At 45.2% G+C, this 24,982-nt stretch overlaps 1 protein-coding gene across 1 annotated transcript in view; it reads left to right on the top strand.

Annotated features, from left to right (window-relative positions):
* The window catches only part of LOC104472104 (protein kinase C eta type-like), a gene marked incomplete at its 5' end in the record, with an annotated part of 117,392 nt that overhangs the window by 42,694 nt on the left and 49,716 nt on the right, over positions 1-24,982 (top strand). The window contains 7 exon segments of the mRNA XM_010087652.1: positions 5,752-5,902; positions 6,721-6,755; positions 8,122-8,210; positions 9,909-10,038; positions 10,960-11,087; positions 13,192-13,335; positions 14,069-14,242. Of these exon segments, the coding sequence (XP_010085954.1) occupies positions 5,752-5,902; positions 6,721-6,755; positions 8,122-8,210; positions 9,909-10,038; positions 10,960-11,087; positions 13,192-13,335; positions 14,069-14,242 (851 nt within the window).

Genomic DNA, 24,982 nt, shown 5'->3' on the forward strand with positions numbered 1-24,982 from the left:
AGGAAAACAAGGAGGATGGATCTGCCCTACTTCAGCAATCTCAGAGTTCTGTGTGGTTTGATGCAGGGATGATTACAGGTTTTTGTATTTCCAAGACTGCTGATAATGCTGTTTCATACTCATGAATGGGAAAATTATTATTTTTTTTAATTCAGAGAATCATTGTTCCTTCTTGTTCTCTCAGACAATATTGGCAGGTTGGCATATTCAAGGATGAACTGCTCATTAACATGGGTTTTCTGTGAAGTCCTAGTAGAATAACCTAGTCCTGCTAGTGCTAACTGGCTCTTTTCTGCTCTTCATACAAAACTTTATCCAGTTTCAGAGGGGAAAACTGCAGCTGGATCAAACATGAGTCCCAGCCTGTGTTTGATGTGCCACATGTTTGCTTTGCAATGCACCTCTCCTGGGATTTGAACCAGTCTGGTTTCATGCACAGACTGGCGACAGCAGCAGCAGGACAGAAACTTTGATGGACATGAGGTGGGAGAGAAACCCTCTGTGGTTATTGCGATCCCTGCGGATGTGGCTGTTTTCCAGCTGGCCGATTTGCGCGTCCAGGTGACTTTTGAGGAGAACTGAAGAGAGAGCTTTGCAGTAGCTAGGAAAGGAAAGGTTTTCACTCTGCAGTGCTGACACCAGGGAAGCAGGACAGTCAGCAATGGAAATATCACTTTGGGTCGTAGCCTTTAAATCCTTTTCCCTTTTCAGAGTCAGGCTGCCAGCCTCTCCTTCAATGCTGTGTTGTGTTTATAATGTTCTAGTTAGCAAGGCTTCCTGTGGTTTTGACCATCCATGGGATTATGGTGACAAAACTCCTGGTTAAAAGATACGAAGCCTTTGTAAGGGATTTTTGTCATAAGATATGTGTTTTCCAGCTTGGAAAACACCCATCTTGGTTTAGCCTCTGTTTGTATTCAGTAGATGTGAGGAAGCCTGCTGGTAGGTAACCGTTGAGAGAACACCTGCGTACTATGGCTGGAGGGGGTTAGTGTGTGTTTTCATCCCCCCCATTTACTTGTTTTATATATTATTTTCCTAAAACACCCACTACTAATCACCGTTAGGGCGTGGGCTAACTGAGCATTTAGGCTGATCTGAAGTTCTTGTTCAGTGTTGCAGTGCTTGCGAGAGGCAAGGGGTCTGGCAATCTGCTATCTTGCTTTTTGCAGTCTCATAAGTTCTGTGGTTGATCTCTGCTCTTGTGTATCACTCAGTGCAATGGGAACTTGCTTGCAGTGTTCTCAGGGGAACATAGGAAAACATATATGCTATTACTGGTACTAATAAAAGAGGATAATTAAGTTTTAATCTATTGGCATTATTTCTTTAAGGCTTTTTGCATTGCTTTTTTTGAATATCTTTGTTTCTTTCAAAGAAAAATCCCATTGATGCATACAGGAATCTAACACTAAAGATTGTCATTTATCAGGAGGTGCCTGAATGACCTTTGTCATGCCAGCCTTATAGCAGTGATTGGTAGCATGACGCTGAGATTGATTTCCAATAGGTGAGACCTGACAGGCTTTAAGTACCTGGGGGAAATAGTTACCCACACAACACTTCATCCTGCAGCTCTTTTTCTTGTCTTACTGCTGTATGTATGCCACCACTGTAAGAATTGAACTGAAATTACCCCCTGGAATAAAAAATTGAGAGAGAGAAAGGGGGGATCTCTAGCCAGGAAGGGCAGGACCGGGTAAGATCCCAGGGCAGGTAGGGCAGCGAGATGAGGCTGCTGAGTGGGTGAGCAGTTTGCTAGTGCATGTAGATGTCCTCAGATGACTTGGTGCGTTATTTATTCTCCTCTCCATCTGCGTGCATAATTTCCACTGCCATAAACACGTGTTAGGCACGAGTGGAGAGGAGGAAATTGGAAGAGGCTTTGCAGTATTTAACTTTGCCCATAGCCAGGCGCAGTAAATACCCCATAGTTACAGACATCCAAATTTAACCATGGATGTGGACAACTCCCTTCCCTGAGCAATTACTTGCCTGCTTTTATAGCAGTATTTGGACATTTGAACCATTTGTGGTGGTTGTTTCTTTACCAGAGATTAGAGGCTTCTAGAAGTCTGGGTCTCCTAAAGTGGTCTAGAGCTGCTTTGTTTTGTAAAATGCTCTCTGCATGCAGAAGGAAAAATATATCTCCTATAGGAAACTGGCCAGAATGTAGACCATGAAGTGGGAAAATGTCTGTGATGACTTTACATCCTCCAACACTAAAGGCGAGAGGCACGAGGGGCTGCTGTGTTGGCCACCCTGTCCGCTAGCAGACTTCAGCGCTGCGTTGATGGTTTCTGCACACAACCTCTCACCCAGCAGCGCTGGGAGCCGTTCGGCAGATGTGGTGGGTGTAAGCTGAGGAACCTCCATGAGCCCCCAAGCCCAAGAAAGAGGGATTTGTTCTGTGGGATGTGGTTCTATATGTAGATCCGTCAGAGCATGTGGTAGATGGTCTCCTGCAGCTATGCCTGGATTTGAGGTGTGGCTGAAGTTGTGCTGTGCTCTCCCTTTCTTTTTTGCTTGAGACAGCATCAGGAAATGGGAAGAGTGGTGCCCAAAAGAGTTGATTGCATGTGAAAAGTAATCCAGGCCTTGCTGAAGTCAGCCTTCTGCTTAGTAACACTTAGATTTGCTGTAATGTAATGTGGGGTGAATGTAAGCATGGATGAGGATCACCTGGAAGATGTGAGGCATCTGGAGAAGGTTAGCAGGGTAATGCAGCTAAGTAGTGTGGGGAAAATGTGAAATTTGAGGAATGTTTTAAATATGAATTATACTTTTAGCAAATAAAAGACAAAAAAACTTGTGGCGTGTGTTTTAATAAAAAATGGGTCTGTAAGATGTTGTGCTGTGTGAGATGTTGGTGGCTGGAGAACAGAAGAGGGAGGGCAAGCGCAGTTCGGAAGGCTCAAGGCTGTCTGTGGATGTGATCCATCAGCGCAGGCAGCATGGAGACTTCCACCAATGAAAAAGCAAGTGCCTGTCATTTTTTGGTCTTACTGAACCATTTCAAAATTGCATTTTCTCTGAAGCCACAGGGATGCACAGCAGTGTCCCACTTGGTGGCTTTGTGGGCCACCCTCGAGTGTCCCCAGTTCCTGGTGCAAAGGACTGGTTTGCTCTTGGCTGCGTGTGGGCTGCTCGCTGCATGGGAGAGCACCAAGGGGCAATTACCCTATGCTGATCCTCGAGGGGAACTGTAACAAAACTAGGAACTACATGTGCTAAATTGGGAACATATCCTCTTAAACTCTGATAGATCTGAGTGCGTGAACTTAAAGGGCTTCAGCTGTTGGGCTTCGCAGGGAGCAGCGGCTATGGAGCAAGCTGGTAACTGGATTGCTTCTCCAGGTGACTTACCTGCTCGTTGCCCACTCACAAACCATGCTCTTCCCTTTCCATGCCTTGGAATTTCTCCTGTATGTGTTGAACGCCAAGATAGGATACTTTGTCATGTGAGGTTTTTGGCCCTGATCCAGGAAAACACTTAAGCGTGTGCTTAAACCTAGGTCAAGGAGATGTTCTCTTGAGTTTAAGAGTGGGCTGGGCTTAGTGAAGGAACTGGCTCTTGATCCCTTTTTGGGGAAGAGGGATGAACTAGTTGACCTCCTGAAGTTCCTCTCAGCCGTGTTCCCTATGGTGGCTAACGAGTCTGTTGAAATTGCACAATGATGATTGAATGTTTGGAAGGGATATTAAACCTCCACACATCAGCTCTCACTTCTAGAGATCAAAATGACATCTTGTGTGTGGGAAAGAGGCAAATTATCTCCCAGCTGTAGCGTTCACCCATCTTGCTGTCATGTGTTTCTGGTTGCCCACTGACAGAGGCATGGTGCTGAACTAGACGGACCAATGTTCTGATTCAGTCTGGCAATTCCTGTGGTCCTCCGAGTCCTGTTGACTTCAGTGAGAATTAAATAAATCTTTAAGCACTTCCCTAGAAAGGCGAGCTTTTCTGCACCAGTCTATCTGCCCAGCTCCTTGAGGCTCTGCAGTGAAGAAAGCAAGTTTCTGTTAAGTGCTTGGATCAGCCCTACCACATCCTTTTGTGTGTGTGTGCATTTTAATGGGAAAATCCACATTTATAGCATGTGCTTCCATTTTAAAAATAAATGCAAGCTGTCTTGAAGTCAAGCCGTGTTCCATGTCGCAGTTATGCCATTAGGTAGGTTTCTATTAGTGCCTGTGGAGGGGATGTATGTACAAATGGCTGGGAGAACACAGCAGAAAAAAAAACCCTGAGCTTTATGGCTGGCTTTGCTTCTAAACCTGTGTGGCAAGAGTACTGAGAGGAATACATCATGTGGCTCACGGCCTTTTGAAGTGGCTGAGTTCAGTACTGACAGGATGGCTTCCCTTATCTCCACTCCTACAAAGACAACTGGGAAACATGCCTGTGATGTGGGACTCCTACATTTCAGGCCTTGATCATATAGACAGCTTTTTCCTTTTTTTTTTTTTTTTTTCCCTCCCTCCAGTGGTTTATCAACAAAGCTAGTTGAAAGCAGGGAGATGCTCTGCCCCCTTTTTATGGGTAAATGAAGTGGGATGGGAACAGCTGTGTTTGGGCACTGCTGCTCATCCACTGCTCTGGGATGATCAGATGGGTGGGAAGTTTACAGACCGCTGTCCCTTCCTGTGTCATTATGTCTGTGCAGAGGGCTTGGCAATAGCTGGCGTTTGTCTTGCATCCAGTCCATGCTCAAAACAAGTGATGAGTACGTACGTCTCCAGCAAACAACAGTGTGTGTCCCCAGAACACGCTTGTTAGCAGGGCCTTTACTTTGCAAAGCAACTAACTTGAAAACTGCAAATTTAATTTATTTCTTCTGAGGCAAGTGTGCCCCAGATGAGGCTTTGATCTGGGAAGCTCAGCTGAGTCTGACCTGGTCTGTGCAAGGATCCTGGAGAGCAGCTGGCTGTAATTTGCAAGTCAGATAGCTGCAGATGCATGCGAATGGCTTTCTTGATCTAGAGCTCAGCTCTGCCTTCTAAGAGTGACTTGTTTTGTGTAAATTGAGCTCTGCTAGGAAATGGTTATATGGCTGAACTAAACCCATTTAAAAAAAAAAAAAATTTTGGGACAATTCAAATTTGAATGCCAGCAGTTCCTGGGTCACCACTTCCCAGAACTTCAAAATACTATGATCCCTTTAAAGAACGCTGAGAGTGGCACATATCAAACAACTAAACAACTAAAATAGATTGTGCCTTTTATCCAATACAGGAAGCAAAATGTCTTCAAATGGTGATGCTGCAGTGTAGCATGAGAAAGTGGATAAATGCCGTTCACCAGGCAAGGCATTGCTTTGCCTTGGCAAGTGGGGCGCTGCCCTGCAGGGCTGGTCAGTTGGTTGTGCACAGTCATGTTTTCGGGAGTTATTGCCCACCCAAAAAGCTGTGGGTTATAATAACTCATTAGCCTTGAGCTTCTTGTGTGTTTACAGCTTGTGAATTAATAGGTTAGTGACATGTCTCAACATGGGAGAGGAGTGAGAGGAAGACGGGAAGAGGCAGTTATTTCTAGATGAAGAATGTAATTTTGAGCTAAAGGGGCTGTTGCCATTAACTTCCTTGCCTGTCCCAGGCGCTAACCTTGTTCTAGGTTGTAGTTCCCTGTCTTCTAAACCAGGCATGTAATTGTGGCCTTTGAAAGCATTTTGTGCTTTAGTAAAAAAAGGATTAGTAACTGTGTCTGATAATGTTTCATTGTTTTTGTTTTTTTTCTGCCCCTCTGTACAGGGACTCTCCAGAGGGATCGAATTTATAAGAACCTCACTCGGAAACGCCAGCGGGCGATGCGAAGGCGAGTGCATCAGGTGAATGGGCACAAATTTATGGCTACCTACCTGCGACAGCCTACGTACTGCTCGCACTGCAGGGAGTTCATCTGGTAAGAACGAACGTGGTGGTATGGAGCTTCTCATCCCTTCATGTTTTGGGGACAGACGTGCCACCCCTGATCCTGAATCAGTTACCCAGCATTTTACCAAGGGCCACTGATGTGACCCTTGGCTATCAGGTTTAGCAGGGTCTGTGTATGCTGTACACCGGAGTCTACTGCAGAGAGGCCAGAGGTGATATGTATCTTGGATGCTGGAAGCAAACTGGGAGGGTGTGGGGATGGGGCAACGTTCCTCACTTGTGAGGGTAGATATTATTTCAGGGCAGGAAAAAATAACCTGAGCAATCTGAAGAAAGACCCCAGGTGTTAATTTGAATGGAACTTTGAGGTTATGCTGAGATAAATGGTTGCTTGAAAGACTAGAGAAAATGCCTGAGAACAGAAAAGCCACCAGAGGTGTGGGGTGATGCATGTGGGGGAGCAGGCAAAGAAGGGAGAAAAACTTAAATATGTTTCAAAAGAGCATGGAGTGGGAGAGATAATAACAGGGTGTAGGCTGCTGGGATCAGTTGTGATCAGTGCTGTGTGTGTTGTAACAAAGTGAGGTATTTCAGAAACTAGAGTGAGGGGGATATGGGGAATAACATGCATGTTGACAGCCTGCCCTGTAAGCTATGGCCCTGGCAGTGCTTTCTTACGCTCTCACACCCCTGCGCTGAATTGCACCATTAATGCTGGGCAGTTTTGCCCAGGAATCTGGTCATTTGGGATGCTCCTGCATTTTGGCTTTCTTCTGTAAATGATCTACAAAAAAAAAAAAAAAAAAAAGACTTTCTGATGTTAAGTTTATATTTTGTTTTGAACAGGGGCGTGTTTGGGAAGCAGGGATACCAGTGCCAAGGTAAGGTGCTCCGCTCCTGTACAGTGTGTGTGTAGGATGTGCTGTTTTGGGAGCGCTTTCCCATGCTGCTGGGACATCCTGCGGTTACCAGCTTCTCTGAAATTATGGCTCATCTTCCTCCCCAACCAGCTAAAACATTGGACCAGCTGTCAGGCTGACAGCTTGTGTGCATGCAGGAGCAACGACCTACATTCAACCTAGGGGTCCGGTTGCTGTTTCATCCTGTGCGGATCCACTGAGTTGCTGAGTACGTGCAACACTGAGATAGGCTGAGATCAGGACAATGTTCAGCTGGTACTGGGACACAAAGTACCCTACTGGAACAGCCACCCTCTTCCTTTCTCTCCTGATGAAGTTCAACACAATGAAATTAGGAATGTGACTTCAAAGGGCAGCCTTGTGGGCTGGCACAGCAATTGTGTCTGAATTGCATGTTTTGACTGAATGGCTGTATAGATGTACATGGTGCTTGTTTGCACTTAATTATTGTTCTTCCTTTCCCTTTTTCTGTGGTAAGATGACAGAATGACTTGCTTCACAGGTGCGTGATCATTCATTGTAGCCTTCTAACGCAGCCTGTTTCTTGTGCAATATAATAGGGCACTGGTGTCCTCATATGAAAGGAAACTGTGTAAACAAAATGTGTATCCTGCATAAAATCTCTGTGTGAAAGTGAATGTTATTGATAGACCCTTGTGCGTGCAATCTTGAGCTGGCAACAGACAGAATAGTGTGGGACCCTGCAACACCTCTGTAACTTGCAGTTTCCATTACAGAAATCTCCTTGCGTAGACAGTAGCTATGGCTCTTAGCGGTGTTTACGGTACCTGCTGGGTTATGGAGGAATCCAAGTTCATTCCAGACAAGCCAGCTTTAGACCTGGAGAGAGCCCAAGTCTGCTTTAGGGTTGATTAGCCCTCTTGATGGGGACTAGCTAATTAGCCTAGACACAGCACCATCCTGCTGCAGTTATCCAGCTTCCCAGACCCAAGCACTTCATTGAGCCTCAATGACAAACTGACCTGGGCAGGTCTCACTTGGATATCCAGTGCCAGAAGCGCTATGCCACTGAGATGTAGGGATGGCTTTGGGTATCTCAGATCTGTGTTCTCTAATGTTGTTTGTGTATCTTTAGTGAAATACTCTCCACTGGATAATTATTTCAACAGCATTTGTTTTTAGTTAATTTGAGAAGTTTCACTGTTTTTTCTGTGTGCATCACCATATTTTATATAGGCAGCTGATTATTCTTCACATCTTTACTGTGTTCTGATGATACAGCTGAGCCTTAAAGAACCCAGATGATGGCTTGATGTGTTCTGAGTCTTTCAAGACCTCTTTTCAGCATGTCTCTTTTATTTCCTAGTATGCACCTGCGTCGTACACAAGCGCTGCCATCATCTCATTGTTACAGCTTGCACGTGCCAAAATAATGCTAACAAGACCGATCTCAAGGTAAAGTCATGTTGGTTATTTTGGATCATCATAATTTGTGAATCTTCAGGGTTGTCTGGGTTGCTGGGGGTTGTCCTGTAACAGAATTTACTCTGTGTTATCTTTATTAATGGATTTAAAAGTGAGGAAGAGTGATGGGAACAGGCATAAAGGCCATGCAGCATCACCTGGTTGTTCTTCTGTTAATGCCAGTAACTGGTTGGACTAGCACATAGTTTAGGAAGGCAGGATGTCTTAATTGGAAGACATAAAGAAATAGCAAGTCCACTGTTTTCCTTGGTAATTTTCTTTCATGATTAACTGTGTTGTCATCAAAATCGGTGCCCGGTTCTTAATGTGGATTTCTCTGGCTTTAAAATCCAACCACTGGTCTTTGTTATGTCTCTTTTTTTTTTTTTTCTTCTTTTCTTGTAATTTATAGTGCCCATTTAGTCATTGCTCCACACCTTTCCTCTATGAAATTATTGATGTTGTAATAAAGAACCCTTGCATAACTTGTGTTTTGAAGGTTTTCTTTCTTGCTAGTTTTGGCTGTATTTGATGGGAGTAACATCACCACCTAAAACTGCTCTGTGCATTGCATGTCTCGTTTCTGTAACTGGAAATTCTTCAATAACTGAGAAAATTCAACTGAAATATTTTTAATCAGGAGGTAGCTCAGTATTGTGTGCCATGCAGAAACCTTCTTCCCAGTGCAGCTAAGCAATTGCCTTTATTCGTTATTTCTTGCCTCCAAACTGCGCAGGTAGACTTCTTCAAATGACCCCTTGCCAAGCCAGGTGAAAATAAGTTAAAATGCCTAAGGGTAAAGTGCAAGTTAAATAAGGAGTCTCCTCACCCTCTCTTAAGATAATGAAGGGATTATAACACATTTAAGCTACTTTAAAAGAAGACAAAGATGAGGAGGCACTGCTCACTTTAAACTCACAGTTTCAGTCGCACTCCTGATTTTTCTTTGAAGTTGTGGGTTCCCCCTCAGTCTTCCAGGCTCTGCGTGCTGGGAAACAAAGTAGAAAGTAATGAAGAGGTTCAATGGGGGTGGCTTTCTTCAGCTGGTCATAGAATAGAATCATTAAGGTTGGTTTCTAAGGTGTCTTTGAGATCTGAATGATTCACAATTGGAAAACGACAGTGTTAAAAAGGGGATGAGAGCAAGTGATAAAGCGAAATGTGGGCCTGAAATGAAAGACTGTTAATAACAAGGAGGGTGGGAAGTAGAATGAGGATTTTAGGAGGAGCTGGGAAAACTGTCCTATATTAAATTTAATAAAATCAGCGGTTTGACCTAAAGTTAGATGTTTGCACATGGTATGCAAGTTCATAATTTGAAAACGGGTTACTTACAACATGCTGTAGCTAACATAATTTACATGTGGTGCTGCAGTGCGATAGGTTTGTGATGAAATAATCTACAGTTCTAACTTGGTTTTAAGAATTTAAAATTGGCTAGGCTGCCCTTTTAAAAATCTGCTTTGTCGAGTAGTCCAGCCTGCCCAGCAAGGAAAACAGAGCAGGCTCATGGCAGGTGACGGTGGTCACTCAGCGTTGCAGTAAACCTCAATGAGGTGATGGATTGGGACATTTTTCTGAGCTGAAATTATTGTCATAGTTTTTAACTTAAATACCTGTATGTAAGTGAACATCAGCTTAATATATGTATTTGAATTTTAAATCTGTGCTTTTCTTTTGGTGCCTCAGGTGACTGAACAGAGGTTTGGAATCAACATTCCTCATAAGTTCAGCGTCCACAACTACAAAGTCCCGACTTTCTGTGACCACTGTGGTTCCTTGCTCTGGGGGATCATGCGACAGGGCCTACAGTGTAAAAGTGAGCAGCTTCTTACTGTAGCCTTTTCACAAAATACAAATATTTTTAGACTCTTGCTGCACTGTGTGGGCTTGATTTTGTGCAACCAGAAAGCCAAGCAATGGATATTCATCCTTGCAAGGGTTAACAAAAACACTGATCTACCTGATCTACTCTTTAATCTCAGGCTTCTGAGGGACTCTAGTTTGCACACTCAGCAGAGCTTTGTTTAACTGGCATTACTGGAAATATTATTGGGTATTGCTGCTTCTTGCATTCATTTTTCTGTTTGCCTGAAGGCTTTTCCTCAGCTAATGAGATAAGGCAATGAAAAGGCATCCAGGAGGAAAAAAAGATCATTGCTTTAGGTTGACTACCCTGTCTGTCACGCTATTAATTGATGACAAGGCATGTCCTGGTGTTATGGTTTTGTTTCAGTGATCCAGACTGTAAAATCGTGTGGGTAACAGTTTCCGTTTGCCTTCATCTCCCACAAGAGGGTGTACGTGTGTCCATGAGTGAGAGGAAGAAAGATTGTAGTTTCCCACTGAACTATAGATATTTAAAATTAGATACCTGCAAGTGCAGGGAAAGTTTGTTGTGAATTCAGTGGCATAATAAATCCTAATTTTACCTGCAGGTATAGCTGCAATGGTGTTTATATACCTGACAAACACGTGCTTATGAATAGCTTCAAGCAATGTGGCATCCTACGTGGAGAGTTTGGGATATATTCCTGATTTTCAGGAGTTTATTCTCTTCTGACAGTTCTAACTTTGTTTCCTCTGAGATTAAAAAAAAAAATCCCTTTAGTTTAGAGACACAGTGTAGATCCAGATATATTTCCTGAAGCAAAATTGTTACTTCTCAGCAATAAATCCCTCCAAGTTATTTTAATTGTTTCTTTGCTTTTACTTTCCATCCCTACCATCACCCCATCAGTCTGTAAAATGAATGTCCACATCCGATGCCAAGCAAATGTTGCACCAAACTGTGGGGTGAATGCAGCAGAGCTTGCTAAAACCTTGGCATGCATGGGTCTGCAACCAGGAAGCATTTCCCCAAATTCGGTGAGTCTTTTTGTCTTTTTTTTTTTTCTTCTCCTCTATGTAAATTATTTATAACTGAGTCTTTATATGGATGCAGGAGAAGTCAGAGACTTCAGCTGTAGCAGATGGTGTTGGGTGGTGGACTGCATGAGTAGGTTATTACCGTCTGTGGCTTGTGGCAAAGACTTCACCTGGAAAATGGATGTCTTATATCCAGGTTTACCCTGGTGGAGGCTTTAGTCTATAGGTGTTGCTTTGTTGTCTGCTTATGTTTCACAGTGTGTGACTCCAGTGACTCTTTTATCTGTTTGACAGGAATGAGAGGAGAATAAGATCCCAAACTAATTAATGGTCAATATAATTAATGCCATACTTTTTTTTTTTTTTTTTTTTTTTTTTTTCTTCCTTTCCCATGAGCACAAATATCCAAGCCAGGGCCCTAGTGATATTGTTACCAGGGTTGGGACATAAGTGTAGAATTTCTGCTTGTCAGTACTTAAGGCATCCTAAAAATCCAGCTGTTGCCTATCTGAATCTATTCAGAGAGTTTAAAACACACTGTAAGAGCTTGAGTGAAAATGCTTCATAAAGGGTAATTGAAATCAGAGATGTCATTTGATAACAAGTTTTCATCATGTTTCCTTTGCTTGCAGTTTTGAAAAGTGAGTTTGCTTGAAACCATAATAGCCCATAATAAAATATTGTTCTATTTATTTTTATTTGACCAAAAAGAAAATATTAAAACCCAAAACATACCAGACCTGGTAAATCTTGTCATACAGTTAGTCAGCTACATCAGTTGACCACATGATAGTGTATCAGCCCAGCCTGCTCACTAGGCTGTGCTGCTGCTTCTTTGGATTTCAGTTGGTTTGTAGCAAATTTAGCCCAGCCTGCTCGCTAGGCTGTGCTGTTGCTGCTTTGGATTTCAGTTGGTTTGTAGCAAATTGAGACTTTATTTTCACTCTTCATGTTGTAGCCATTCAGGGGGACAGTTATCCTGGGAGTTACAGGGAAACACAAGTCCCATCCTCCCTTCTCAGTTCTGTAAAAATCAGCATGGGTTATTTGCATAATCTGCACATCAAAAGGAGATGAAATCGGGAAAATGAAAATCTGTGCTTGGTGTGTAACAATCTTTTCTCGTTACTTGTGAGCTAAAGGTTCTAGGTAAGAGTTCAGACTGTACTGCAAGCTTAAATTTATTGAGAGTTTTGCTGGGTGCTGTCCCAAATGCTCTTGGTTCTTTCCTCATGCCTGGGGTTGCCATTTCTGTGTCAGGGAGACAAGTTGTCTGTGCAGGAAGGATTTTGCTTTACATCAAAGTAGTCACAAGGTGGAGCTGAAGAAGTCTGTGTGACTTGGTTTGGGCTAATATACTGAATAATAGTACTCATGGTTTATATCTGTACTCATACCTGGAAAGCTGTGAATGGAGGGCACTGGAGGTTGACTTGATCTTCATATCATGCAAAAATAGGAGCTCTAGAAATGTGTGCTAATACTGGTACAATTCCTGAAAATGCGGACACCTGGCTGCTGGTGTGGGAGTGACCAACCTTCCATCCAGTTTACAGCACTAGAGGAAGCCAGCAGCCCAGCTGTGGGAAAGAAAAAATGTTTTGCAGTTTGGGTCCCCCTGAACTAGGCTTTGAGTAAGAGTCTTAAAATCAGGTAGAAACCTAAGAGATTTAGGTGAAACCTGCTTGGGTTCTAGATCTCACCAGCACTTCGCATGTTGCAGAAATTATGTAGTCCTCGCTCTGATGTTAGATAGGAAACTTGGATTTCCACACTCATTGTCTTATTTTTCTGGGGAGTGAGGATGGAGAGAGCCAGACTTGCTTCTTGGATCTGCTGGGCAGTCTTGGATCTGCTGGGCAGTGGGTTTGCAACTTAAAATGCCCCAGTTAGGAACCAGTGTTGACATCTCAGCCCAGCTCTGTGCAGTGCTGGGGTTGGCCGGTCGATTGCAGCAGCTATGTGGGGTGGTGGTACCAGTGGTCATACAGTGTACCTGAACAGGTCCTAAATGCCCAGGTGGGTAGGTTGACTACTTGTATACACCTCTGAGGCAAAAGTATAATTTCTATGCAGACTGATACTTCTTTCCTTTCCTCCACAGAAACTAGTTTCAAGATCTACTTTGAGACATCAGGGAAAAGGCAGCCTGAAAGACAGCAACAACGTCAGTGAAAGTTCAGCAAGCAAACTAGGGATCAAAGACTTAACCTTTCTTCGTGTATTGGGAAAGGGCAGTTTTGGAAAGGTGAGAGTTATTTGCAGCTCTTTCAGGGAAAGTCACATTCCTTATTTAAGAAGCTGCAAGATAGATGAAGTTATTTCATAATGTGGCACACAGGCTGTCAACAGGAGTATGCTTTGTGCGGCAAAGTCGGTTACAGAGAGCAGGGACAAAAGGGAAGAGAAAGAAAGCTGAGAGCAAAGTGAAGACTTGGATATCACAGAAAACAAGAAAGCTAACAACCAAAGGAACAGCTGCATGCCAGGACCCATACCAGAAATTGCAAGTGTGTGCATTAGCACTCGTTTGGGCAGAGTTTCTTGGAGCATGTAAAGGCTTTTCCTTTAAAGGAAACAAGGCAGTGGTTTCAAATGCAGTGAGATGGGGGTTTCATTTCTCTGCTTTGCCACAATGCCAATGTGAAATGGTGTATTTGAATTTGATAACTGAAGACAGAAGTGGGGATAGATGCCAGGGCAAACCCCCTGAGTAGTGCCACAGTGGATGAGCTTTGACCACCTAGCCCTTCAACCAGGCATTGGAGCAATGTGTGTGGCCATTTCGATCTGGAGAAGCCTGCTGCAGACAGTAGCATGTGTGTCATCAATTGTATGCCGATGTTCACGCTAACAGGCTGACTCGCTTGCATCCACAAGCCTGGTCATGAGCTAACTGACCTTTCCAGTGTGAGAGGTTCTGTGTTGCTCATAGAGACTGAGGGCTCAGCTCTTGCGATTTACCCTCTCCTTTGGTTTAGGTGATGCTTGCCAAGATGAAAGAGAGTGGGCATCTCTATGCAGTGAAGGTGTTGAAGAAGGATGTCATTCTCCAAGATGACGATGTTGAATGCACCATGACCGAGAAACGCATCCTTTCCTTAGCAAGGAACCACCCATTCCTCACCAAGCTCTACTGTTGCTTCCAGACTCCTGTAAGTATAGCTGGGGCAGTGGACAGCCTTCTCCTAACACTGGCTGGCATGTTCAGGACAGAGGCACTCTCTTCTGTATTTGCCTCCCAGCCTGTTATGAACATCCACCTTAGACCCAGGAGAGACCTCTCTGCTCAAGGGTGAACAGAGCACTCTGCTATATTCCCTCTCTAACATTTGCTGGGCGTTTGTCAAACAAAATCCTGGCTTGTTCTAGGCTCCGTACAAAATGGTAATAACAGGGAAGCCTTTCTTTGTGTCTTCCCTAGAAACACCTCTGTGCCATTGAATGTTTCCAAATGCAGATGCACAAATGTCTACAGACCTGCAGTGTCCTCAGATTGCTGTGGGATTTCAGGCCCTGCTGTCTTGATACCTGAATTTTAACAGTACTGCATTTGCATTGAATTATCTGCAAACTCAGTGAATTGTACTTGGAAGCAGGATTAGCCCCTGTCTCTGATAGCCTTTGTACTCTGCTCAGAACTGAATGAAAGATCCATCTGGGGTTATGGAAAGGATCTTACTGACATGAGCGGACACTGAATCAAATCCCTATACAGCTGGTATAATTCTGGTGTAGATAAGACAAATGACAGCATTGTTGTCACTTGTGGTATGTATACCTCAGTGGAGGACTGCATACATACTGCCTCTCCAGCTTAGAGCCTCCTCTGGTGTGTGCATGTGGGTGGAAGCTTGTTGCTGATGTGGGTGGTGGAGGGAGAAGTGGCTGTGATGGAGGCAGTGGCCACAGCTGTGTCCTGGCAAGGTAAGTTTGAGAGTCCCTGAGCTAAGCTGTTAATAGGACCAAAGCATTTTCTGCAGTGTAGCACTCCCAAACTGCCTGGGCTCCTTTCAGGTTGCTTTTTCTGTCCATTACTGAATCGTAATAGAGTTTGTTTTCCTCTTAGAAGAGGCAAGAGAAACTTACCCTTTTAGTTGTGGCTTCACTCCTCCTACTTAAACTAAAAATACTGGAGGGGGGGGGGAAAGGGCAGAGAAATGCATCCTGCCACCCACCCATTTCTCTTCTCACTCGGGTGATGCAACAGCCAGCCATGGAGCTTAAGAATTGTGCTCGTTTAGGGTGGAGCCCTTGGGCAGACTCACGTAATAGAAATAAGGTGTGGGTTTTTTTTTTTAGTATACTGCCTGTGTGGTTCACATAGCAGCTGTGCTGCATGGCAGAAACAAAACTTAAAAGCTCACTGTTGTCACTAGTAACCAAGGAAATTCCTCTTTGATTTCATAATATGAAGACGCGGGGCCCAAATTTTAATGGTTTTCCTGCAGTTCTCATGTAAAATATCAGAAATGTCCAGTACTGATGTGTGCAGCTTTTGAGGTCAGATGTGGGATAACAGTGGTTTTTGCCACTCGTTGCTATGCTCTTTGCTATGGCTTTGCTTACTGAATTGCAATGTAGATGTGAAAATAGCAAATGCGCTCCTGGGCTGTGTAGAGTATTTTCCATGAACTTAGGGAAGATTTAAGGTCACTGTGCTGGTACCATCCTTCGGGTTCAAAAAATGAATGCAATCTGCTGTGGGTGCAGACAAGGTCTTCTGGGCTGATGAAGTAATTGCAAAAGGGAAAAAGAAGAAAAAAGGAAGAACTCAGACTGTTTAGACTAGCAAATTGAAAGCAAAAAGAGGATCTGATTGATGTCTGCAGTTGTCGAACACTGAGGAGGGAAACAAAGCTGTCAAGATGCTGGCTAAGATTAAATGAATCTAGACTGGCCATGGATACAGTTAGACTGGAAATGAAAAGGAGGTTGCTAAACACTAGGGCAGCCTGGAACAGGAATTTCTGGACCAGCTTCTCATCAGGAGCCGGGGGATGAACCCTGCAGCCCTTGCTGCCCTGAACGCAGAGCTGGTCAGTCTCTGGAAGGGTGCCAAGGGAATGGTGCTTCTCATAGCAGGACCCTGCTATTTCCAGTCTTTTCTTTTACTTGAATCCCTCTTTGCTTCATTATCTGAATTGTCAGTACCAGAAAACCACTTCCCTCCAATAATATACAAAACCGAAAAGGGAAGCATTTACTAAAGAAAAAATAGATTTCAGACTAATGGGGTTCATTGCGTCTTTTATCTGTGTTCTGCACTCAGTGACACCCACCCCAATCCAGAATAACCAGATGTGAATTGCTTATAAAAGCATAATTAAATCCCTTTACTATAATAGAGAAATTATTGCAACAGCTGGGTATTCATTGGACAGAGTCCTCCCAGGAGGGTTTAACTGGGCTGATACAGTGCTTAGGGTTTCTGCTTGTTCTTTACATGGCATTGGGTTAGCCTCTCCATTAACACAAACCTGGCAGAAAATAATTTGTATGTATATGTATAAAAATAAAACAGTAACCACATATTCAAAATGTCAACCTGCAGCCATATTTAGAAATACCAAAGCATTTCTTGTGTTTGGAATTGGGGAGAGGGTTACACAAAACAATACCTAGTTTCACTTGCAATGGCATGGAACCACTTCACAGGTATCATACTGACAGCCCAAAGTCTGAAAATGTGGTGTTAACAGTTCATGTTATAAAAAACAATGTGTGACTCCCATCTGCAGTGGAGATCGTGGATAAATAATGACCTGCTGGGCCTGCCTTTAGGAATTTTTCAAGAACTAGCCATTTTGAGGCCTCTTACCATTTGCCAAAGCAAAGTCAGAGCCTGATCCCATAAGATGCATCAAGACAGGCTGGAAGGTATCTGGGGCTTATGGCATGTGCCAAATTCAGTAGGAGCCAGCAGTGCAGTCTCCTTGTGCGTGAGTTAAATTATGTACTGGCTGCTTCAGGAGCTCAGGGGAAGTCATTATCCCTTCTGCTTGGCACTGGGGAGGCTGCACCTAGAGTAGGGGTGTCCAGTTATGCTCCCCGTTCAAGAGGAAATTGTGGAAACTGGAATGGAAGGATCTTGGAAGTGCCTGAAATACTGCAGCAGTTTCATGACAGAGCGTTCAAAGGGTTTGAGGGTTTGGCTGGATCTAGAGGCATTTGAATTCAGACTCTTGTATAATATTCCACCCAAACCAGTAAACTTTTCTCCTGACTTAGGCAGCCTAGGGCCGACTTAAACAGCCCAGGGCATGTCTGTACTGCGCAGTGCAATGTCATGTCGTGGTAGTAATCTAGCGTTAGCTCAGCTGGCACAAGTACCAGAGACACCAATGCGTTGCCTGAGTTCATCTATATTGCTGATACTTTTACTGTTTTGGGGCTAGCTGACGTTTTTCTGTGCTTACATTAGTTGCTGATGGTTTTGAGAAAGGTTTTCTGTTGTCTTGTGCTGCCTCTGTGCTCAGTGTGGTCCTAAACTAGTCTCAGCTGCAGCATAAGCGATACCCGCCGGCAAGGGCTGCTGTATCCACCCCGGGTGGGCTGAGGCTGCCTGACCTCCAGCCAGCCTCCTGCTCTATCCCACAGAAATCCTGCAGCCACTAGGTGGTAGGAGCTGCAAGGGTTGTTTCTGCACGCTATAGGTCACAGTTTTCAGAGCCTAAAGAGGAAATACTAGCTGCACAGCAGGCTGGCAGAGGCTGGACGCAGCCCTGTGTGTGCCCATTGCTGGGCCAGGCAATTTTGGACTTGCACCTCCAGATTCCTTTCCTGTGAAAGTCAAGGAAGGAGTTCTGCTGGTCTCTTGCTGGGGGAGAAGCTCCAGCTGCATCTGTGTGAGGTCTTGCTCATCATGTCTCTGGGTTTTTTTAATTTTTTTTATTTTTTTTTACTTGAAAGCCTTGCTTTGGGAACTTTCCACCTCGCCTAAGCCATTTACCTCTGGTTTTTCTAGGGCCTTAGATCACCCTTTAGTGTCAGAGAGGATTATGCTCCTGCTGCAGTAATCTGTGAGTTGCTGACAGGTGCTGCGGCTGACCTGTGGATAATCGTGGATCCTGCGTTAGGGGTCACAAGCACCAAAAAATGCTCAGTTCCGTTTACCTGCCACTGGTGTCATGCAACACCTCAACAATACTGTCCTAGAACAGGTGAAAGAAGCTATATGTATAAATAACTAAGTCAGTAATTTAATCCTGGGGAATGTGGGTCCTGGAATGTTTTCATTAAAATGAGTTTGCAGTAAGTAGGTCCTGTCTTCTTTAGGGTTTAGGAACCATCCTTCCTGCACAGGTGGTTTGCATTTAAATCCTTTTGTTTCCACTCGTATGCATGAGAATGAAGAGGGCTGGGGGAGATCAGCTTCCCATGCAAATAGTGTCAAATAGCTTCTGGGTTTTATGTTTATTGCCCTTATCCCTTTTCTCATGACCGCAGGGTGCTTCCAGGGAACCTTCTCCCAGCCGATGCTGTTTCCAGCACTGTCCGTGCTAGCCTGATCGTTATATGGATTTACTTTCCGTGTGGCTCTGCTGACAGTTGCTGAGGCACAGAGCCTGCCCCTGTCGTTCCAAAAATAGTGAGACACGAGAACTTGGCAGAGGGACATGATTTTCTATAATGAGCGTCCTTCCGAGATAATAGCTAGCAGGGGTGCTATTGAAGCCAGTAAGGACTGGCCCAGGGACTCCAGGGCAGCTAATCATTGAACTGGTCCCATTTTATGAGGGCAGCCTGCTGTCCGGCACGCAGCTTTCCACCCCCTTTACAAGCTGTGGGCTGATGTCATGCTCTCGACATGGAAGGAAAAGGTTTCTTCACGTCTCCACTGGCTCCCAGAGTGCTTAAACAGTTCTCCCACAGTCAGTGTGGGCATCATGTCATGAATCACCCAGGTGTTCAGAGAGATGGGCCTGTATTTCACCTCCTAGAAGTGTTAAGCTAACCTGGAGGCTTTGATGGGGGTATAATTTTCAGTTGAGGGCCCATCAGTAAAAGTGGGGGGACTGAGCAGTGGCAGCTAGCTGGCTGCTTGTCCCTGGATGCCACAAGAGAGGTCTAGATGCCCTTGTGTGGTCTTGGAGTCCTTCAGTCACGGTCCCTCCAGGGGATCTGCAATATCAGCTTGGTTGTCCACCAGCTGCTCCTTTGTCACCAAGTGGGTAAAGCACCACGCAGCCTGGGGAAGAGCCTGGCATGGTGGAGGTGAGGAAGGCTGGAAAGGCAGCAGCAGCCTTCCTGGGGCTCTGGTTAGATGAACAAGCGTCCTGACACAGGCCTTGGAGTGTGCTGGTGGGTGGTGAGGAAGCGGTGAGGCCTCTTTGATGTTCTCTTTGAAAGGTGCTGAGAGGGAGCCCTTTGGGAGCAGAGATGACAGCTTTGATCATCTCCCAGGCTCTAAACCCCCAGCCCTGCCTCTCTGGCACGTTGAGGAGGCACGGTACGATATGTGCATACACCCGGCAGCCAAGTGCACTTCTTGGATGCTTTTCTGCAAGCATTGAGACTTTTTCCCCAGTTCTTGAGCACTGAGACTGTTGCTAGCCTCAAGCCACTGTGCTGGAAGACCAGCGCATGCTTCAGTTTTGTTGCTGCCGGACAAAATCAAGTGAAGATGCTGACAGGGACATCCTGTTCATAGGCCTGGCATTTTCCAAAAGCCTTGATGTGGCCTCATGTGCCCTGTGGCCATAAACACAAGCGAGAAAGGGAGGCACCCCTCTGGGGGCTTGCTGCAGAGTCCTTCTAAATTCAAGCTTGAAGCAACTTGAGTTGTGCTTTACTGGGGGCTCTGGGGCAGCGAATCAGTTTTTTGGGGGCTGTTGGAAGTGCAGGGGAATTTCCTCTCTACACCTTTGCTCTCTGCCGTGGCTTCTGTGGGCGTGTGCCGTGGTGTCCTCACGTTGGCATTGCGACCATGGGAGAGCCAGCCTGTTTCTGCCCTTTTCTGGCTCCTGTCCTGTCTAGCACCAATGAAAGGCAGACTGGTGGAAACTGTGTCTTTCAGTGGTTTTACACTGTTCACATCCAGCAAAAGCCCATGACGTCTTCGCTGGGATGCTGGCCCGGGTTGTCGGTAAAAACCAGATGTGTGAGGCGTCCAAAGCCTGGTCTGAAAGGCTCAGCTTTCTCTGATGTGCACAGGAACACCTCGCAGTGCTCTCTTTGTTGCAGGAACATACAGGGTCAGGGTTCTTTTTGTAGGCAGAGTGGTTTTGGTTGCAGAAGATGAAAAAAGATCAGACTGACATTTCTGATTTTTATCTGTGAACTGTGCTGGGTGTCCGCACTTCGGCTTCACGTTGAGGTGATACGAGCTGAAGTGAAAACATAAACTGAAGGGTTAGCTGCCACCATCATCTTGCAGCTCCTGAGTGTAACTTTCCCACACCTGGTTGTTGAGGGACTGGGGATACTTGCATTTTTATGAAGGAGAAAATGCCTGTCTCCATCTGCGGTGGCGTCTGGGAGAGGTTGTAACTCTAGACGATTACCAAGCTTGGCACAAGGGTAGCTGAAGGAGATGCTATTGCCCATGGTTAGACACAGTATGTGAAACTAATATTTTTCTTTGGCCTTAAAATCAAGGAAGTTGCGGCATAAAAAGGGATCAAAATGGAAGCAAATGGCAAGCATCCTGAGCGAGGAGGTGCCAGGCAGTATTGAGGAGGACAGGTTAAAAAACGGCAGTCGGAGCTCAGAGGAGAGGCAACGAGCTGAGGTGCGACCCAGCAGTGTTTTAGGTTTCAGCCTCTTTGGATCCGTATTGCTTTCCACCTGGTGTTTAAAGTGAGAGGATGGATCCACAAAGCCCTCATAGCAGGCCATTTCCAAGTGGCCTTTGGGTGTTTCAGCACTCTTAATTTTCCTGAAGACCTTTGGCTGAGCTTGTAGAGGTCTCTAGCCTTCCCCAGCACAGTCTGGGGCCAGCAGATATTGCAGAGTTCAGTATTTCTAAAAACAGGCCAGAGCTGTCTCAGGTTGGTCACTCCAAACTGGTAACACCAATTCCAGTAGCTTTTTTTTCTGCACTGAGGGCTGTAAAAAGAGCATGATCTGTACAGAGGTACTCTCTTCTGAGACACCGTGATACCAGCAGCCAGCTGAGGGGTGCAGATGCCCTATAAATCTTTGATTAATGGGTGATGTCTATAGCTTGCTACATTCTGGTTCCTTGTTCTTCAATTTATTCCCCTTGAAGTTCAGCCAGCCCTTTGTTTCTTGATCTTTCAGGTGGGAAGGAGTGTTTATGTAGTTTTCTAGGCCATCTTAAAAGGTCTGGAGGGGAAGATTCAATTTAATTTATTTTTTTCAATTTGTTTTGTATTTTTTTGATATTTTGTTTTAATGGTGGCCAAGCTGGCTATTTTTTTTTTAATTGGGATTACACAGTCATTTTTGTACGTGCTTTAATTGGTTGACCTAGTGTCTGAGATTTTTTTTTCTAGTTTTTGTTTTGTTTCTAACGGAACAGATACAGATGAACAAGAGTGATAAAAATCATCCTTTTGCGTGTATGTTGAGTAAAAGTTTCTCGTCAAAAGACGAACTAACATGTAACCCTGCTGTGATTAGATCATCTTAAGGGGAGGGGATGAGGAGGAAGGATGCATGTATGGTTTACTTGCGTATCCCAAAGGATGCATTGTTCCAGAGAAATGACTGAATTTGTGTTACAAAAGCTGCAGCATGTGAGCTTGAAATTTCTACTGTGCAGTTAAAAAATGGGCAGAAATTTGGAGGGTGTAGTTAGATTTGTGATTTTTTTTTTTTTTTCTCTCCCCTGGGAGAAGTGGGAGCCCACACTCCCATCAACTCACCCTGGGTTGTGGTTGTCATTGTTCAGCTCTTCTGGAATGAGCTCAGCATTCATACTGTGCTGTGCACACATGCGTGCAGGAGGCAGCCTTTACCCCGAGGGACCCCACAGAGTTTATTTATGCAAATGGCAAGAGCCAATTTGTTATTCTGTAGGCAGTGTTTATGTGCCTTGCTGCTGTGGTGGAGGGAAGCCTGCATTGTGCCTGTTATCAGCAGTGTCAGCAGGGCACAGCTGTAAGTAATAACTGGTGGTGACTACCCCCTTCCTGCACTTGTGACAATGACACCAGTGCCTCTTTATATTTAAAAATGAGCCCGGTGTGGGGTAGTGACCTGTGCTTCTCAGAAGTGGACTCACTAGCTGCCCAGTCTGGAGGAGATGCCGCGTGTGCCTGACCTCTTTCTGAATTTGCTCAATTCTCACTGCACCTTCTGGCTAAAAAACACCCCGAAACCAGCAGAGGAACGAAACCTTCCCTTTCCCAGCCTTTCAGATGCAGCACAGTGCACAGTTGTCTTCCCCACCTCGATAGCCCCAGGGCTGTATGTGCCATCTGTGGCGCGCTCTCTTGCCGCGGCTTCATTTCTCCTAGCCAGAAGTGGTTCCTGAGGCCGGTGTGTACTTCTGCAGTCACTGAAGCAGAGAGGTAAAACAGCTAACAGAGCACCAAAAATCAGCTAGCAGATGGCTGTAAAACCTGACGCCTTTCTGCCGCCGCCTCGTTCATCTTCGAGTCTTGGGCCGTGGTGACGAGCGGAGCAGTGGCAGGTGCCGTGATAGTTGTTGCTGTGGCCGTGTTTAAGAAGCATCACTAATGCATGCAGATATTTCTGTCAGAGCAAGCATACTGCAGAGTATTTCTTCTCCTCTGCTTCATATGTAGTTATTCTGATTTGAAATCAAAAAAGACCAAATCTTTGCCTAGTGTAGGTCATTGTCTCGCTTCATCGCAGCCAGGTGAGTGACACTGTCCGGAAATTTAGGGCTGAGCTCATTACGTCTGCTTCAGCTCTTGTGCACATGTGTGCATGTACAAAGGTTGTTTTGGCAATTCCCTCTTGGTGAGCCCGTTCTGATGGCACCTGCGATCCTCTCTGGCTTTGAAACACTGCTACCTATAACCCCCTGAACAGCCTGCCCTCCTGTGACCCTCGTCGCTGGGAGCAGCAGGCAGCTCGCAAGGATGCGGCGCTGCCTTGTCGAAGGACCAGGTGTGGAGGGGAGGAGGCGCTTTGGCAAAGAGCAGTGTCTGAGCACAGTCCATGGTTGTGTTACTCCTCTGAAGATAAATACTGAGAAACAAACCTGTTTGTTATTCCTCCTCTGGATCCTGTGCTTTGGTGTGACCCAGATACGGATGGCCACTCGCACTGCTGGGGGAGTTGGACATGTGCCTTTCTGAAGCCCAGTACTGAGACAGCACAGTTTATGTGCACGCTCCCAGCAGGACCTGAGGCAGATTGCTTTGTGTGAGGGTTGTGGACCACGAAGGGAGAACAGGAACATTGGGAGCACTGAGGGAGTCTGCCAGCTCTTGTAATTATCTTGTAATAATTTGCTTACAAGCTCCCTAAGCCCTGCTACTCTTTTTGGAAACAATAAACTTTTGGTGGGAAGCAGTGACACAGCTGTCTCTGTATGGAGATAATTTTGAAAGCCTGCCTTCTGCTCTGCAAAGCATAAACTGCCAAAACAGTGAAAAATGACTGTTTTCTTGGGGAAACCCTTTGGCTTCAGTGAACTCAGACTGAGCCCAAAGCTGGTGTTCTAAGGAGTCGTGTACATGAATTATTTCCAAAAAGATGAAATGCAAGCTTAGTGGAATTCCTGAGCGGGGCCAAATTTTTTTTTTTTTTTTTTTTTTTTTTTGAGGGGAGGGAGTGGGGGGGGAGTGGAATTGGACCATTGTTCTAAATGGCATTTAACCAGGTCTCCATATCCTCCAGATGCTGCCTTGTATGTATGGCAGCTGCCAGCTGAAGAGGAGGCTTGGGTGACATTACTGCTGGGATGTGTCCTTGGTGGGACGGCTCAGCCCCTTGTCCTGCAGAGGAGCCAGTGTGGGCAGAACCAGCAGCTGGGAGAGCTCTGCTGCAGGGGGGGTGTGCAGAGCTTGTCCAAGCCTGTTCCTGGTGTCTCTGGAGGCTGGAGAGACCCTGCTGATGTTCCCCAGTGGGTCTCCTGAACCTCTACCAATGACTAGCTTTAGAGAAGTCCCCTCTGGCCTCCATGCTGCACTTGGCACAGCCTTTTTTGAGCATGGGAAGGGAAAGGATGCTCTTTAAATAAAATCTGGATTTCCGCCCCCCCCTCCCACCCCGTGATGATGGAAGGGGAAAGGTATGGGGGGTTCAAAACAACTTTCTAGTAGAGCCGGTGAGGATAAAGAGCTAAAGTGATGTTTGAGTTGGATTTCAGTGGGTGCTTGTGTTTGCAAGGGGCAGTAACCAGTATGTGGACGGTCCTAGCCAGAGGCTTTTGCAATCAGGGGCTCCCTTCAAGCCCCACCAACACCTCACTAAGACAACAAACAAATAAGGTGGGTGTATATAATTGGTATCAAACACTGTCCTTAGGACACAATATGTGCTTTCAGCAGCCCTCGCCCTGCGAGTAGGTGAACAAATACAGAGGACAAACTGAAATGTAAACAAATTTAAAAAAACTCAAACACTTCTCTTGCCCTGAAATTGGCAGGGCTAATCTCTAAATGTGGACCAGCCTTCAAATGAGCCCACCTGATCCCATGGACTTTATTTTTTTTTTTCCTCCAAGTGTTTCTTTAATTTACAGTAACAATTGCTGTGTGGTTTTACTCATCTCGGTCCCAGTCCAGAAATGGTGCAATGAGATTTCCTTATGTGGCTGCTGCTGCGAAGGCTTTCGCGTCACTGTTTCCTGTTGACTCAAATGCTCTTTTCTGACTTTTGCTGATGACAAACAAAGATAGCAGATCGGGGAAGACTTCTGAGCAATGCAAAAACAGAAAAATAGAAACGTGAGGATTTCAGCACTAAGCCCTGCCAAAAAACACTCCAACTTTCAACTCCTCCTAATTCCT

The sequence above is a fragment of the Pterocles gutturalis genome, unplaced genomic scaffold (assembly GCF_000699245.1).
Source record: "Pterocles gutturalis isolate BGI_N339 unplaced genomic scaffold, ASM69924v1 scaffold19011, whole genome shotgun sequence".
NCBI classification, from domain to species: Eukaryota; Metazoa; Chordata; class Aves; order Pterocliformes; family Pteroclidae; genus Pterocles; species Pterocles gutturalis.